At 40.6% G+C, this 16,808-nt stretch overlaps 1 protein-coding gene across 1 annotated transcript in view; it reads right to left on the bottom strand.

Moving 5' to 3' along the window:
• Positions 1-8,029: 8,029 nt before the first annotated feature.
• xrcc1.S (X-ray repair complementing defective repair in Chinese hamster cells 1 S homeolog) overlaps positions 8,030-16,808 on the bottom strand; it is a 28,398-nt gene continuing 19,619 nt past the window's right edge. The window contains exons 14-18 of the mRNA XM_041571667.1: positions 15,208-15,265; positions 14,964-15,097; positions 13,540-13,630; positions 8,991-9,066; positions 8,030-8,913 (exon numbers count right to left, since the gene is read on the bottom strand). Of these exons, the coding sequence (XP_041427601.1) occupies positions 8,800-8,913; positions 8,991-9,066; positions 13,540-13,630; positions 14,964-15,097; positions 15,208-15,265 (473 nt within the window). The 3' untranslated portion in view covers positions 8,030-8,799. The remainder of the gene's footprint in view (positions 8,914-8,990; positions 9,067-13,539; positions 13,631-14,963; positions 15,098-15,207; positions 15,266-16,808) is intronic.

Here is a 16,808-nt window from a genome sequence, read left to right as displayed (position 1 = left end):
AAGGTACCGTACTGCTGTTTTTTTTTTCTTTTAGATAAATCTGTATATAGCCTTTAAAATATGCTTCCTGTAGGAAACCGCTTGTATAAAATGGAAGACTTTGTATAAAAGTACAAAATGCATTTCTAAATGGGAGTGGCAGCGGCAAGTCTTTTTGAGAATAGACAATACCAGGTTTGGAAGAGCTTTTGTTTTCAACATAACTATACCCTACAGATGTTTCCTCTTACCTAAACACCTAATGACAAGCAACGAGTTGGAAGTGCGGTTACATATGTAGCAAACCTTACTGCATGCTCATTTAGCAGAGTAGCTAAAATAATGCCAGATCCTCAGACTTCATTTGAGCCAAAGTCGTACTCCCAGTGTAGGGGCTCCAAATGAATTGTTTTCCCTTACTCAAACCAAAGAGTTGTCAATTTGTCAGAGTTAAGCCAGGCTAGTGCTTAGTACATTTAAATTCTGTAAAGAAAAAAAAAAAACTTTTTAAACTTTATCTTTAAAAGAACAGTAACACCAAACTATGTGAGTGTTTTAAAGGAATAACAATGTAATTTACTGCTGTCCTGCACTGGGACGATTGGTGTGTTTCCTCCAAAAACACAACTATAGTTTATGTAAAAAAGCTGCTGTGTGGCCACGGGGGCAGCCATTCAAGCACAGGATACACAGTAGATAACAGATAAGTACTACTATAGTTTATATAAAAAAGCTGCTATGTAGCCATGGGGGCAGCCATTCAAGCACAGGATACACAGTAGATAACAGATAAGTACTACTATAGTTTATATAAACAAGCTGCTGTGTAGCCATGGGGCAGCCATTCAAGCACAGGATACACGGTAGATAAAACTATAGTAGTACCTATGTTATCTACTGTGCTTGAATGACTGCCCCCATGGCTACACAACAGCTTGTTTATATAAACTATAGTAGTACTTGTCTGTTATCTACTGTGTATCCTGTGCTTGAATGGCTGCCCCCATGGCTACACAGCAGCTTGTTTATATAAACTATAGTAGTACTTATCTGTTATCTACTGTGTATCCTGTGCTTGAATGGCTGCCCCCATGGCTACACAGCAACTTGTTATATATAACTATAGTAGTACTTATCTGTTATCTACTGTGTATCCTGTGCTTGAATGGCTGCCCCCATGGCTACACAGCAACTTGTTTATATAAACTATAGTAGTACTTATCTGTTATCTACTGTGTATCCTGTGCTTGAATGGCTGCCCCCATGGCTACACAGCAGCTTGTTTATATAAACTATAGTAGAGTTTCTGAAGCAAACACATTGGTTTTACCAGTGCAGCACAACACTACATTATATTATCATTATTTAAAAAGACTTTCATTTTTTGGTGTTACTGTCCCTTTAACCAGTCTAAGGTTGGATTTTTCTGGGGAAACTGAAGACCAGCCGACCGATATCCAAGTCTTCTGCAGATATCGGTTGGCTCTTTTCCCAATTTCCCTGAATGTAAGGTTCTCTGGTGGCCCCTAGAAGATCCAGATCAACACAAATTTTAAACTTGGTGGAAGAGGATCTCCTGGTGGAAAATTCCCAAGTCTTTTGTCACCATGTGGCATTTCACACCTCCCCATAGTCCTATTACTGGTTTTTGACACTAGACCCATGAACAATAGCAGGTCGTGCTCCTCAATCTCTGGAATTGTGTTTTCCTGCAAAAAACAAAAATATTCCTCTTCTGTGGTTTAGAATCATAAACATTTTTTGACTCCTTTCAACCCTGCCTAGTTTTTATAGCCTGACTCCCTGCGAAATGTACACTGTACTGTTTCTGTGCGGGAGTTACATTAGATCTTGCCTTTAACACCTCACCCCTACATGCTGAGAATGTGTTTGGGCAAAAAAAAAAAAAAAAGGAAGGCTGTTATAAATGTTACGTCAGCTTGAGGCTTTTAACTGTGCAGAAAGGCACCTGCAGTTTAAGCTTTCCTGATGATAATCCAGTGCCTTATTGCCCTGGCGCAAACATATCATCAGTGCAGAACATGTGATCAAATGGCAATTACAACCTGCGGTGCTGAGTCAACAAGTGGAGTATAGGGTAGGGACACACTGGGCGATTTGTCGCCAACGTTTTTAAAAAGCAAATCGCGGCGACATATCGCTCGTTTTGTCTCTGAATAAAACCAAATGAAAGACGCCAGCTCCTGTGCCCACAGCGCGTTTGTGAATCGCCTGTAGCTCCAAAACGCACTGAGACCCTTTTCCGAGCGATTTATCAGAAATAGCATCTACTTAGAAAAGCACTGAAATCTCCTAGACACGCACACACATACAGATAAGTAGCAGCAATTGTATTCAAATTACAATGCGAACGCAATGACGCAAGAACGCAAGCACGTAAAAACGCCAGGTTACAGCGGGAAGCACAAACCGTTTCCGGTTTGGGTGGAGCACGTACCGCACAGAGTAATGGGATACAAATCGCTCTGTGCCAATAGTCGCTGTGAATCGTCTGTTCAAAAAAGACGATCGTCTAGTCGCAGCGATTTACTTTTTTAAAACGTTGGCGACAAATCGTCCAGTGTGTCCTTACCCTAAATAGACTCCCGATGGATTAGGGAAGCCGAAACTGCCACTCACTGAGAAGTGCCGCTGGCTCTATTTTCTACAAATTGTTTCATTAAAAACCAAGGATAGCGGCGCAGGAGTCTAAAGAAAGTCAGATTTTTGTTTTGTAATAAAAGCTATGTATACATTTTATTTAAATGTGAATTTTAACCATATTAACCATTTGTCGGGTGCAATTGTTTATTTAAATTTTTTTTTTTGTCTTCCACTGAAAGTGACTGAGTTTGTTGAATTAGCAACACCTTTCTATTAATACAAGACCTCACTTTATATTGACTGTGCTTCCTCCTATGTGAGCCCTCACCTCTTATACTGTATTTAACACTACTGGGTCTTTATTTCTAGGGGTGCAAAAGGGCTGTACACCTTCAAGGCCTGTATCCATGGGCGTATGGCAGCCTTCGGCACCCTGATCGTTTTGGAACGGCACATTTGGAACACTTGCAGTTCTGTAACACTGGTAACTTCAAAGGTTGTACACCCCTCTCCTAATGTACAGAGCTACCATGAACCTAAAGCCCCACCACCACAATGGCTTTCCAGATGAGGATTTTCTAAGTTGTGTGACCCGTAAGAGCCACCACATAAACTGTCTTAAGGATTCTGAATATATATTTGCAATACGGTTTGTATAACTATGGGACACCCTGTGAGACTCCAATGCCAGGAATGAGACTGTTCTTCCCTGTGCAGCATTGTTGCTGCCTACTGGATACAGACTCAATCTAGAGAAACTGGGTAGGCCTTCCAATGCAGGCATTATCCAAGGTTGTGTGCTCCATTTACCCACAAAAACTGAACTGTTTGTGAATGGAACTAACCAAAACTGGCATTTATAACAATTTTGTAATGTCTACGAGAAATGGAGGGGCACCTTGATGGCCATGGATGAAAACCGTTGTCCCCAAAAGTGATTATCCAGTCAACCTTTCAAAATGTACACTGTTCTCCTTTATTAGGCTCATTTGTTATATCTTCCATAGGATGCTCTTGTTAGGTTAATTCTTCATGTGATATTATTAACAATGCATTAGCAGATGAAAATAAACGGTTTTAGAAAAGCTGATGTTTAAACGTATCTTCTCTGTTTTGCATTGGTGTCAGTCTGACTCTACAGCGGCCGGCAAAATGGGACGGCAGAAGCGGGGTAAGTAGAGGGCGATTGGATTGACAGCTTTAGAATCCAAATCTCAATTAACATTTAAATGTTTAAGAATTAAATGCATTATCAATAACCTTGGAATTTGTTAAAGGTGCACTGAATCCAGTATTCAGATTGGGATTCGGGCGAAGCTAAGCCTTTTAGCAGAATTCAGATTCAGCCTCATCCAAGAGCTTGAGACAAACTAAATCCGAACCCTAAAAAAGATTGTGCATTGGCGATTTCTGTGTGTGCCGATGATTCAGGTTTGGTATTTGGTTGAATCCGAACAAGAGGATCCAGCTGAATACCTGGGTGCACCTCTAATCGCAGGATGGAACACTGGAATTGTGTAAATTGCACTTAATTGGCATTTTCATTACCAAGGGCTTCTCCTTAAAGGATAAGTAAAGTTTTAAAATAAATGAATGTAAAATTGATGAGAGTGCTAGTCTAAGCACTTTTGTCATTTACATTCATTATTTATTCTTTTTTCATTCCAAGATATTAAGGGATACATGTACTGTTAATATAAATGAATTTTGTTACAACAGTGCCACCTGCTGGTCAGTTTCCCACCAGTCTGACCACCAAGTAGTCAAGGAAGTTGTCAGGAGAAAGAAAGAGGCTGTTCTGATGTTTTACTGCTTAGAAAAGATTTGAGAAATGTTTCTAATTTTTTTCCTAAGCAGAAGAACATCAGAGCAGCCTCTTTCTTTCTCCTGACAACTTCCTTGACTACTTGCTGGTCAGACTGGTGGGAAACTGACCAGCAGGTGGTGCTGTTGTAACAAAATTCATTTATATTAACAGTACATGTTTCCCTTAATATCTTGGAATGAAAAAAGAATAAATAATGAATGTAAATGACAAAAGTGCTTAGACTAGAACTCTCATTAATTTTACATTCATTTATTTTAAAGGTTTACTTATACTTTAAAGTATTGTAGATATTGATGTCTTAAAGGGATACTGTCACGGGAAAAAAACATTTTTTCAAAATGAATCAGTTAATAGTGCTGCTCAAGCAGAATTCTGCACTGAAATCCATTTCTCAAAAGAGCAAACAGATTTTTTTTATATTCAATTTTGAACTCTGACATGGGGCTAGACATTTTATCAATTTCCCAGCTGCCCCTGGTCATGTGACTTGTGCCTGCACTTTAGGAGAGAAATGCTTTCTGGCAGGCTGCTGTTTTTCCTTCTCAATGTAACTGAATGTGTCTCAGTGAGACATGGGTTTTTACTATTGTTTTACTATCTTGTGTTAGGGAGCTGTTATCTGGTTACCTTCCCATTGTTCTTTTGTTTGGCTGCTGGGGGGGGTGGTATCTCTCCAACTTGCAGTACAGCAGTAAAGAGTGATTGAAGTTTATCAGAGCACAAGTCACATGACTGGGGGCAGCTTTTCTTCTTAATCCAAAGTCCAAATGAAGTTTTCCTTATTGAACACATTAAAATAAAGGTTCTTACAAAGGAACTGAAACCCTGCAGAAGTGAATTGTCTACAGTGTGTTGTAAGTGGAAATTTCTAGTGACCAACATTTCTAAATATACTTTGCCTGCGAAAGTTTTCTTTAAATTAAGAGCCCTCACTAGCCGGTACATTCATACTTCAGCTACAGTATTGAAATGTTCTGCCTGACAGCTTTGAACTTTTGCTATAGCAAGAAGGGAATATTACTCAGTAGTTATCCTGAATGCTCCTGCAAATTCATTCATCCAAAACAGATGGAATTCTTGGCAGATCTAGCAAAAAGATCGTGGCTGCAAATGTTCGTTGCTGCGGTTCCGCGATCTGACTGCCAGTATCGCCTCCATTCTTATCCGATCGTTGGGCCCTAGATTGGATCAGCCCAATATTGCCCACCTCAATGTGGGCATATGGGGAGAGATCTGCTCGTTTGGCGACATCGTGATCGCTTATTGACCCGTGTGTGGGGCCATCTGACGGGCATGCCCTATTGATATCTAGCCGAAAGTTGGGCAGATGTTGATTGGGCAGGGTAATATAATCCTGTTTTATTGCGGCCGTATCTGTTCGTTGTTGCAGTCCCACAAACCTATCGCCTCCATTCTGATCTGATCGTTGGCTCCTAGGGTTCACGATCGGATCAGCCCGATATCGCCCACTTCAACGTGGGCATTTCGGGGAGAGATCCGCTCGTTTGGTGACATTGCCAAAGAGCAGGGAGCCAGATTGATACAGATCAGCTGGGTTTCTCAACAGAGGATTTTGATGCTGCCGCTGGCTGTGCAGATTTGGGGGAAAGTTTTATAGTGCAATATTACCTTAAAGGACCAGTAACATAAATTTTTTTTAAAAGAATTCGTTAGTACACATCAAAACAAAAACACCAACACAAATTATACTTTAAAATCACAAAGCTTTTATTAAGAAATAACTTACAGAAACGATATCCTGCACCGTTAATACGCGGCAATAAAGGTACTGTGCGGCTGTGAAGTGACAAGCGGGCCAATCATTCATCATTCTGTTCAGGGGATCTGGCTGGGGGGAGCAGCGAGGAGGAGGGAAGCCATGCAAAGTGAAGGAGAGGCGATGCTTGTCAGTGAATAGTTGCTCCTTCACACGCTGTCAGCAGAGTAGCCAGGAGGAGAAATTGAGCCCAGCAGGATGGATGGTCGCCTTTTCTGTAATTTATTTCTTAATAAAAGCTTTGTGATTTTAAAGTATAATTTGTGTTGGTGTTTTTGTTTTGATGTGTACTAACGAATTTTTAAAAAAAATTTTTTATGTTACTGGTCCTTTAAGAATATAACCCTGGTGTTGCTGGACAACAGCTCCCTGCATATGTTGCATTCTGGGATCAGTAATCCAGCAACAATTGAGGAACGTTTGGTTGAACAGTGCAGCAGGTGATGTGACGATGCTCAATGGAAAGGATGAAGAGCTGCATTTATGGCGTCCAGTTGGCAAGCTCACAAGCAACAGAAAAGCGGGGGAGGGAGAAACCTTCTGGATCGGCAATGCACTGCTTCACTGACAGCTATTCAGTCTATTGAATGTTTTTAGTGACAGGGCTGTCCATATTTGGACACTTGTCAGAAGGTTCACCTACTTTAAGAGATCAAAATAAAATGGTTTGCCCACTGCTGCTCCTCGTAACATTAAGAGCCGAACTTCTGGTTTTCAAACCCGGATATTTGGCATTTCTCTGTGTTAGAATCATGGACCCTTCCAGCTCCAAAGGAAGGGGGGAAAGAGGAGAGGGGCCAGGATCATCTCTGCAGAACATCCCTGGAACCAAGCTCTGCACAAACAGTTCTCAAAGACATGAGAATAGAATATTCATAACAGAAGAGAATGAGGTGATAGGACAGCGAATACGTAACATTCACAACTAAATGTCACACCTTTCTGGAGCAGCGCTGACAATTCACACTCAAACACAACGTAATAAACTCACATTAAACTTATTTGGAGCTGACGAAATACAGCCAAGCAGGAATGTCACAATAACTCTTCATCCAAACTCAGTTAGAAAGGGGGGACCATGAAAAAAAATACGTATTTGTTGTTGAAAACAGAACATATATTTATTTCTGTTCCCTACAAAAAGGTTGGTTTTATATTTTTGACATTTGAAATCCAATGTTGGGTATCCAAACTACCCGACTGATTATCTTGACACAGGCTGGTTAAAGGAGAACTAAACCCTAAAAATGAATATGGCTAAAAATGACTTTATATAGTGAACTTATTGCACGAGGCTAAAGTTCCCGCTTGTCAATAGCAGCAATGATCCAGGACTTCAAACTTGTCACAGGGGGTCACCATCTTGGAAAGTGTCTGTGACACTCACATGCTCAGTGGGCTCTGATTGGCTGTTGAGAAGCTAAGCTTAGGGCCTGTCACTAATTATCCAGCAGAAAATGAGCTTCCCTGGCTGTAATATAAGCTGATGCTACAGGTTTGCTGATTATTCAATTCTGATGCTAATTGCACTGGTTTCTGTGCTGCCATGTAGTAATTATGTGTATTAATTACTAATCAGCCTTATATTGTGACATTTCTATTCTATGTGTACTGTATATTGTGAGTGGGTCCCTAAGCTCAGTAAGTGACAGCAGCACAGAGCATGTGCAGTGAATCAGCAGAAAAGAAGATGGGGAGCTACTGGGGCATCTTTGGAGACACAGATCTTTACTGCTAAAGGGCTGTGGTTGTCTTGGGCTGGTGCATAAGCCCAAAACATAATGTAAAACATTTCTAGCTACTTCTTTATTTAGGCTTTGGTTCTCCTTTAATGGTAAAGGTGATTGCTTTGCGCTTTATTGCCCCCAAGAAGAAAACAAAGCAGGTGAAATAGTCCCAGGCTGCTTCCTATTGCGGCGAAGGTATGGAACCCCTTTACCTGCATCTGTCCAGTGGTTTTGGGAAACAGTCATATAAGTTTGACAAGAGATGCACAACTGTCACGTCACTACATATCCAGCTTTAGCTCTACTGTCCTAGTAAAACAAATGTGAATAATCATTAGGGAAACAGCAAGTAGTGTTTTTTGTTATGGTGATCACAGGGGCAAGTCTCTGGAGAAAATTTTTTTACCCTAAAAAAAAACAAAAAACAAAAACATGCTCAGCTTTTATAAAAAAAAAAATGACCTAACTCAAAACGCTCTTTTTCAGGCTACTTTGTCACCTAAAACAGCGAATAACTCCCATTGCGTAAGAAGCCAACTGGTTATTCCCGCATTTGTGTGACAATCGCACAGACATCACTGGGTGTCTTTTCTGCTATTGAAGCCATTTTCTATTTTACGCGGCATGGGGGCTACACAGAGCAGACAAAAAGATTTTGTAAAAATTGTTCGATCAAAGTAAGTCCACAAATATCTAAGAAACTTGTCTGTTTACAAAATATACAACACTCTGTATAGCGATATACACACACACCAGACAGGGCCACCTCACACTGCAACAGCCAGTCCCGGATTACGGCGAGGTGCGAGCCCATTCTTTGGAAATCTTAAAAATGCCCCTATTGTCCCATCTGATGGGTCGTCTCTTATTCTTGTCATCGGATATTACACCTTCGGTACCACAACGTATGGCTGGTGAGGGATACACTTCTGTCGCTCGTTGCAGTTGTAGATCCAACGAGGCCGGACAAAAGACACGTTTGTGTTTTCATTGAGAGCCTGGCAGTGGGAAATGGGCAGTTAGCAACAGTGGCTGGATAGTGCAGAATACATTAGCATTATGGTGAAATACTCACATCTTCAAAACTGTCATCCCATTCCTGGGCAGTGATCACATACTGGACTTTTTCGTTCATGTACTCCTCCAACTCTCTGTCAACACAAACAGTGAGGCAATGAAAAATGTTTGATGTAATCACGGGATGGGGTTTTAATTTTTTGTCTTTTAGAGTAGAGTCCTGCGCGGCTTCATTTTTGGAAACCCGTACCCGATGTGTACCCACAACCCAAACCTGCAACCCCCAATTTGATCCACATGTTCCAGCTACCCGACCCAAACTGCAATAGGCCAAATAACCTTCAGACCTGGGGGACTCGCAAAACCGGAAGTGACTTCACATTTGACCGGAAGTAGGGATGCACCAAAATCCAGGATTCAGTCTTTTTCAGCAGGATTCAGATTCAGCGAGTCCTCATGCATGGCCGAACCAAATCCAAATCCTAATTTGCATATGTAAATTAGTAGTGGGAAGGGAAATCACGTGACTTTTTGTCACAAAACAAGGAAGTAAACATTTTTCCCACCTTTTCCTTTCCCGCTCCATATGCAAATTAGGATTCGGTTCGGTTTTGGGCCGAATCTTTCACGAAGGATTCGGCCAAATCCCAAAAAGTGTTATTTGGTGCATCCCTAACCAAAAGGGACACCACATTTGACCGGAAGTGACGGCACTACGGTGCCGAATCTTTACAAAACAATTTAACTGGAAGAAGCACAAGGGAGGGATTAATCCTGCACCTTTGTTGGGTACCCAACCAGGTCACCCATGGACTGCCCAAACGGCCAAGGAATCTGGGACTTTTTGCCCGAAACCCAACCACTTTGCGGGTATTCCGCGGGTACCTGACCCAACGCAGGACTCTATCTTAAAGAAATCATGGGTGAGGGTTCACATCCTCAATATGTTTTAAGTTGTTGCTTTCTCCTTGAGCCTGTGTTACATACAAACACACAACATTTTTTTGTCCTTGAGCAGAGTAACACAAACTTTTGCTGGGCACGGGAACAGGATGTGCTTTCCATACGTGTATTTTCTTATTAGACAAACAAACAAGCAGGTTGTTACTTTACACACCATAGACAAGATCAAGTGCAATATTTAAGGTTAATACAGTTCAATATTTTGAGAAGGACAAATATCTGTGCCCCAAAGAGCAACTTTGCTTTGAGTGCCCTGCGCTGAGAATGAGTATTTTGTTGCACAAACAGCACAGGGAAGTTGAAGGGATTTCCTTTGTCCCTGTAATAATAAAACCGAACTTTGTGCTTGATCCAAACTAAGATTTATAGTGCCCTCCATAATGTTTTGGACATTTTCTTTGATTTACCCCTCTGCTGCTCAGCGTAAAAGTGATTAAAGTGCACATGATACATTTTAGTTTCACCGTGTAGAAATAAGACTTTTTAGTCACCCTCATTTCAGGGCACCATAATGTTTGGGACAAAGTAATGGAAGGTATATAATATATAATGGCAGTTACTTAGCACATCCCTTGCATACAATGACTGCTTGAAGTCTGCCATTCATACACATCACCAGGTGCTGAGTGATACACAACGAAGCATTAACTGCAGCTTTAACTCCTGCTTGTTCCAGGGGCCTGTCCCTTTATGCTTCCTCTTCAGCATATGGAAGACCCACTCGACTGGATTCAAATCAGGTGACTGGCTCCAACATTCAAGAATTTTAATTTTTTAAGCTTTAAGAAACTCCTTTGTTGGCTTAGCAGTATGTGCAGGGTGAAGTGCTGTACAATGAATTTGGAAGTATTTAATGTAACTTGAGTAAGTAAGATATTTCTATGCACCTCAGAATTAATTGTGTAACTGCCACGGACAGTTACATCATCAATGATATTGCAAGAATAAAAATGAATATAAGCTTCCTCATACTGAAATAAGAAACTTTGTAAATACAATTAAATATTCTGCATCGTTTCTGAAATAATCAAGTTTATATTCACTATTCCTCTCTCAGCATCTGTTTCTCTTCATTCTGTCTTCATGCAGCAGTTGGGTGTCAGATATTCATTGACAGTTAGATCCAATATATCTTATAGGGGGGGCTCCTTTCCTAGCAGATGTATTAGAGCTCACTCAAATAACTGATTCCAGTACAAACAAAATAACTGCCTTTTGCACAAATCCTGCATGTAGAGAGACATGATGTCTGGTGATTATAATAGAGTGAGCTCTAATACATCTTCTAGGCAAAAGGAGCCCCCCTATAAGATATATTGGATCTAACTGTCAGTGAATATCTGACACCCAAACTGCTGAATGAAGAGAGAATGAAGAGAAACAGATGCTGAGAGAGGAATAGTGAAGATAAACTTGATTATTTCAGAAACAATGCAGAATTTTAATTGATTGTATTTAGAAAGTTTCTTACTTCACTATGAGGAAGCTTATATTAAATTTTCATTGTCACGATTATACCCCTTTAAGTACATTTTTTCTCAAACCGTAATCTGGGTGTACTGTGTTTCTTATCTGTTGGACAGGCATTTGAAGTTTTTTCTTTCCATAGTGAGGATTCATCAGCACAGGAGATCTTCCTTGGCCTACCAGTCCCTTTGTAATTACAGAGTTCACCAGTGCAGTCTCTCTCCTTAAAGGATAAGGAAAGTAATTTATACTTGGGGGTGCCAAAAGTTACATGACACCCAGAAAAATTCACCGACCCGGGGTTCTTCTCTTTTCAAATTTCCCCGGGCAGACGCATGTGCAGTAGAATGAAATAACGTTTTTTTTCTTTAAAGTTCAGCTTTTCGCTTTACTGCGCATGCGCAGCCGCGATAAGAAAGAAGAAGCCGGAAGAGGATCGCTCCGTGGTGCTCAATAAAAGAACCCCGAGCCGGTGCAGTTTTCTGCTGATAGGAGCACTGGCCCGGGGTTTCAGGTAAGTAAATACAATCACTTGGGGGTGCCTGGCTTTCCTTCTACTTAATGATATTCCAGTTGATTTTGGTAATCCTAAGGTTTAACCACTGTCTCTAATGGTTTTATTCTTATTTTTCAGCCTCATAATACAGTAGCTTCCTTGACTTCCATTGGCACAGCTTTCGCCTCATGTTGAACAATGGAAACAGCACAGACTCTGAATTATAGAAATAAACTTAGGTTTCTTATCCCTGCACTAACGAAGCAACATTAGTAAACACAATGCAAAGCCAATTGGCCCAAACATTATGGTGCCCTGAAATGAGGGGGGAACTATATATAAAAAGTGTTGTAATTTGTACAACGGAAACTGGAATGTGCATTTCTTAATGGTGTCATTTAGATAAAATTTTACATTGGGAAGCAGAGGGGGTAAATCAAGGAAAATGTGTCTTTGACCCAAACTGTAATTAATTCTCATTGGAGGAAAAACAATCCTATTGGATTTATTTAATGTGTTCATGAAAAAGAATATATTATACATCAATTGGGAGTCCACATCTGATTTCCATCTAATTAAGCCCAAGGGACTCACCCCAGTTCTCAGGCAATAACATACAAAAAGTTCCTTTATCCAAAGATAACTGTCCCAAGGCTTTTTTCAGTAAAAAAATGTCATTTTATTTAAATTAGCAATAAAACTCAGATACAAACATTTATTTAAATAAAATGACATTTTTTTTACTGAAAAAGCCTTGGGACAGTTATCTTTGGATAAAGGAACTTTTTTCATGAAAAAGAAACCTATCTCCAATATACTTCAATTAAAAACGTCTACCGTTTTTATAAGAAACTTGACGGTATGCAGTAAAATTCCCCCTTCATTTACTTGCTCTGACTGCTGAGGATAGGAAACTTCAGATGGTCCTTAACTGCTTTGCAGGGAAATGATCACACTTTCAAACCACCTTATTTCCCAGAACTGGAGCAGCTTTGTTTGTTTCCCTGTAGAGCAGCCGGCGACCGTGAAGAGATTTGTATCCGCAGACCCAGTGCAGTCTGCCTATTCTGTTTATTAATCAGTCTTGCTGTATCAGCTTCTATAGCAGATATTATTTGACTTATATCTTGCTGTTTTGATCATTTAGGACGATCCCTAAGCATCAGCCCAGACTGCACTGAGCATGTGCACAGTCTTGGTCATGCAAAGATGTTTAACAAAGTTACAAGATGGTGACCAACTTTGAAAGCATAAATCGTTTGTTTGATTAGGCTTCTGGTGCTGTAAGTTGATGTTTATGTTTAGTATACAAAATACAGCAATGTGCAAGAAGGAACCCCCAGTCATTTGAGAAACGTGGGCGGTGAAAATATGTGGTTGCAGAATTTCTACAAAGGCTCAGTGTGTTGTCAAAAAAGTGTACTAGGGTTCATTTTCAGTCACAGAATAAACATATTGGTAATTAGCATTTAAATAAATAAGGAACATGTGTATAATCCATTTTAACTCTGATTTAATGGCTTCCAAATAGCTTTTCCATTAAGCTTCTACCCTTGTTTGTGGCTCTAAAAAGCTCTTTATGAGGTGGTGCTGCTCACATAACTTAATCCCACTCAGCAGAGCAGGCGTTCTAGCAGGGGCTGAAGTAGCAGCACCTCATTAAATAGCAATAATCACTTACCCATTGAAAGCAATGATGTATCTGCTCAGCACCCGTCGCTCAGCAGCAGGGAACTCGCCGTACAGAAAGAACTTCTTCCCCAGGAACAGATCTGCATGAGAAATAACTTTCACAGTCACATAAAGTATATCTGGAAGCAGATGGGCTCTATAGTCTTTGTGTGGGAAAAGCTGGTGTCAAGCTCAGAATAGAGAGATATTCTCACACACACACAGGGGCAGAGCAAATGCCAGGGAGATCTTACAGGACGACCAATAGAAAGTAACGGGGAGACTGGGAAGGGGGATCAGAATCCAGATACCAGGAATGAGAAGGAAGAAAGGAATGGATTTTAAATGAACTGGAGAGGGTGGGAAAGTTTAAAGGAGACATTTTGTGTAAAAAAATAAGAACGTACCAGTTTTAATAATTTAAATATAGAAGGAATGTGCTTAAAAGATACTGTCATGGGAAGACATGTTTTTTTTCAAAACACATCAGTTAATAGTGCTGCTCCAGCAGAATTCTGCATTGAAATCAATTTTTCAAAAGAGCAAACAGATTTTTTTTATATTTAATTTTGAAATCTGACATGGGGCTGCTACACATATTGTCAGTTTCCCAGCTGCCCCCAGTCATGTGACTTGTGCTCTGATAAACTTCAGTCACTCTTTACTGCTGTACTGCAAGTTGGAGTGATATTACCCCTCCCCCCCCAGCAGCCTAACAACAGAACAATGGGAAGGAAACCAGATAGCAGTTCCCCAACACAAGATAACAGCTCCCTGGAAGATCTAAGAACAACATTCAATAGTAAAATCCAAGTCCCACTGAGACCGATTAAGTTGGAGACATAACAGCCTGCCAGAAAGTAATTCCATCCTAAAGTGCAGGCACAAGTCACATGACTGGGAGCAGATTAGAAACTGACAAAATGTCTAGCCCCATGTCAGATTTCAAAATTGAATATGAAAAAAATCTGTTTGCTCTTTTGAGAATTGGATTTCAGTGCAGAATTCTGCTGGAGTTGCACTATTAACTGATGCGTTTTGAAAAAAAAAAAAAACATGTTTTCCCATGACAGTATCCCTTTGTGTTTCAGACTGATTTATTGAATATTTCTGCAAAAACCCTACTAGTCCCTCCCATCTGTTGCAATGCCTGCTGCCTCCTTTCCCAGGCTGTGCAGGGGAGCGGGCGGCTATCAGCTCACTGCACTGTAGGACAGGAACCAATCAGCAACACCATATATTACTTATAATTGCCTACAAAATTAGGGTTTTTTAATTTATCCTATATGTCTCCTTTAAAGGCAAAAGTAAGGTAATGAGGAAAGGAAAGGGTTAAAAATAAAGGGTTGGCATGACTAATAAGTGGGGCATATAAGGGCAAGATGCATTTAAATACAATTGCTGCAGGGTTTCTGGGTTGTAATTGTTACACACCAGGCAGTGCAGGGATGGGAAGGTCCAGCTCTGGTTTCTCCTCCTCATCAGTGTTCTCATCAGTAGATCCGGCGTAAGGATCCACTCGTTCAACCTTAACGGCTGCTTTCTTGCCTTGTTTCTCCTCCTGGAACCTGAGAGATGGGGCAGATTTTCTATTTATAAAAAGAGCAGGGAGGCATTGGTAGAAGAGTTTAGCTAAATGCCAGAAAACAAAAGCCATAGCACGAGACAATGCACCGACCTTCTGAGCTCATCTTCCGTATCTTCCCCAGAATCATCCTCATGCTGTTGCCTCTCACCTTTAAAAACATCAATGGCCAGGTTATTCCCTTTTATGATCATCCCAAATTACCTGAATTTCTACATAATAAATATAGGATCAGACAGCCCTGCTCACAAGAGCTTACAGGGCACCAATCATGACCAAAATCATTTACTAAGTGAGTGAAAGTTCAAGAAAACCGATTTTTAAAACAGTTAGAATTGTTTGTATAATGTAAATGATCAGCTCACTATTCCTTCTGCAAGATCTCCCCCATCTCCCCTGCAGTTCTAGCTGAGGCAGCCATCTTGGATTTCACTGGCTCCTCCTACCGAATCTTCCCAGCCAACTGTAGCTCTGAAATCTCGCACATGCTCAGTTGAAATTCCTTGTTGCTTATCAACCCTTCTAAGCTATTTTCAAATCAGCCAAACCTGTGTGTTAGCTGCTGTTCAGTAGTGCTGCCACCTGCTGGAAGTTACTGTGTGCCCTTCATTTGCATAATGACATCACCAGCAGGGGACAAGATAGGGAAATCTCTTGATACCTCTAGTGGAGGAGTTTACTTTAACAAGGCATTCTGGGTAGAATACTCAAAGCAGTGTTACAATCTGAGCATGCTCCTGAAATTTGCATATTAGAGTCTTTGTTATAGTCACAGTATGGCCTCCCCAAAGTAAGGGATTTTTTTTAAAACCTGCAGTTTTTTCAAAAAACTATATATGTAGTTTGATTAAATGTGTTTGGCTTGCACTGGTCAGATTGTTAATATGTGTTTGATTTTGGCTGTGATAGGTGCCCTTTAATGGAGAACTAAACCCTAAAAATGAATACGGTTAAAAATGCCATATTTTATATAGTGAACTTATTGCACGAGGCTAAAGTTTCAGCTTGTCAATAGCAGCAATGATCCAGGACTTCAAACTTGTCACAGGGGGTCACCATCTTGGAAAGTGTCTGTGACACTCACATGCTCAGTGGGCTCTGATTGGCTGTTGAGAAGCTAAGCTTAGGGCTCGTCACTAATTATCCAGCACAAGATGAGCTTCCCCTGTAATATAAGCTGATGCTACAGGTTTGCTGATTATTAAATTCTGATGCTAATTGCACTGGTTTCTGTGCTGCCATGTAGTAATTATCTATATTAATTACTAATCAGCCTTATATTGTGACATTTCTATTCTATGTGTACTGTCTATTGTGAGTGGGTCCCTAAGCTCAGTAAGTGACAGCAGCACAGAGCATGTGAATCAGTGAATCAGCAGAAAAGAAGATGGGGAGCTACTGGGGCATCTTTGGAGACACAGATCTTTACTGCTAAAGGGCTATGGTTGCCTTGGGCTGGTAAAGAAGCACAAAACATAATGTACAGCATTTCTAGCTACTTCTTTAGTTAAGCTTTACTTCTCCTTTAAAAGTAATGACACCTTTCTTTTTTTCTTCTCCGCTGTTGCACAGAACAGCAGCAGGTATAGAGTACACTCAAGCACATTCAGTACATTTCCCACTCCATTATCTCTATACCCCGCTGCCTCCTGTCCCTGCATTTTCCTAACGCTCCATTTCCCTATCCTAATATG

The sequence above is a fragment of the Xenopus laevis genome, chromosome 7S, assembly GCF_017654675.1.
Source record: "Xenopus laevis strain J_2021 chromosome 7S, Xenopus_laevis_v10.1, whole genome shotgun sequence".
NCBI lineage: Eukaryota > Metazoa > Chordata > Amphibia > Anura > Pipidae > Xenopus > Xenopus laevis.
This window is presented reverse-complemented; position numbering and strand designations above follow the sequence as displayed.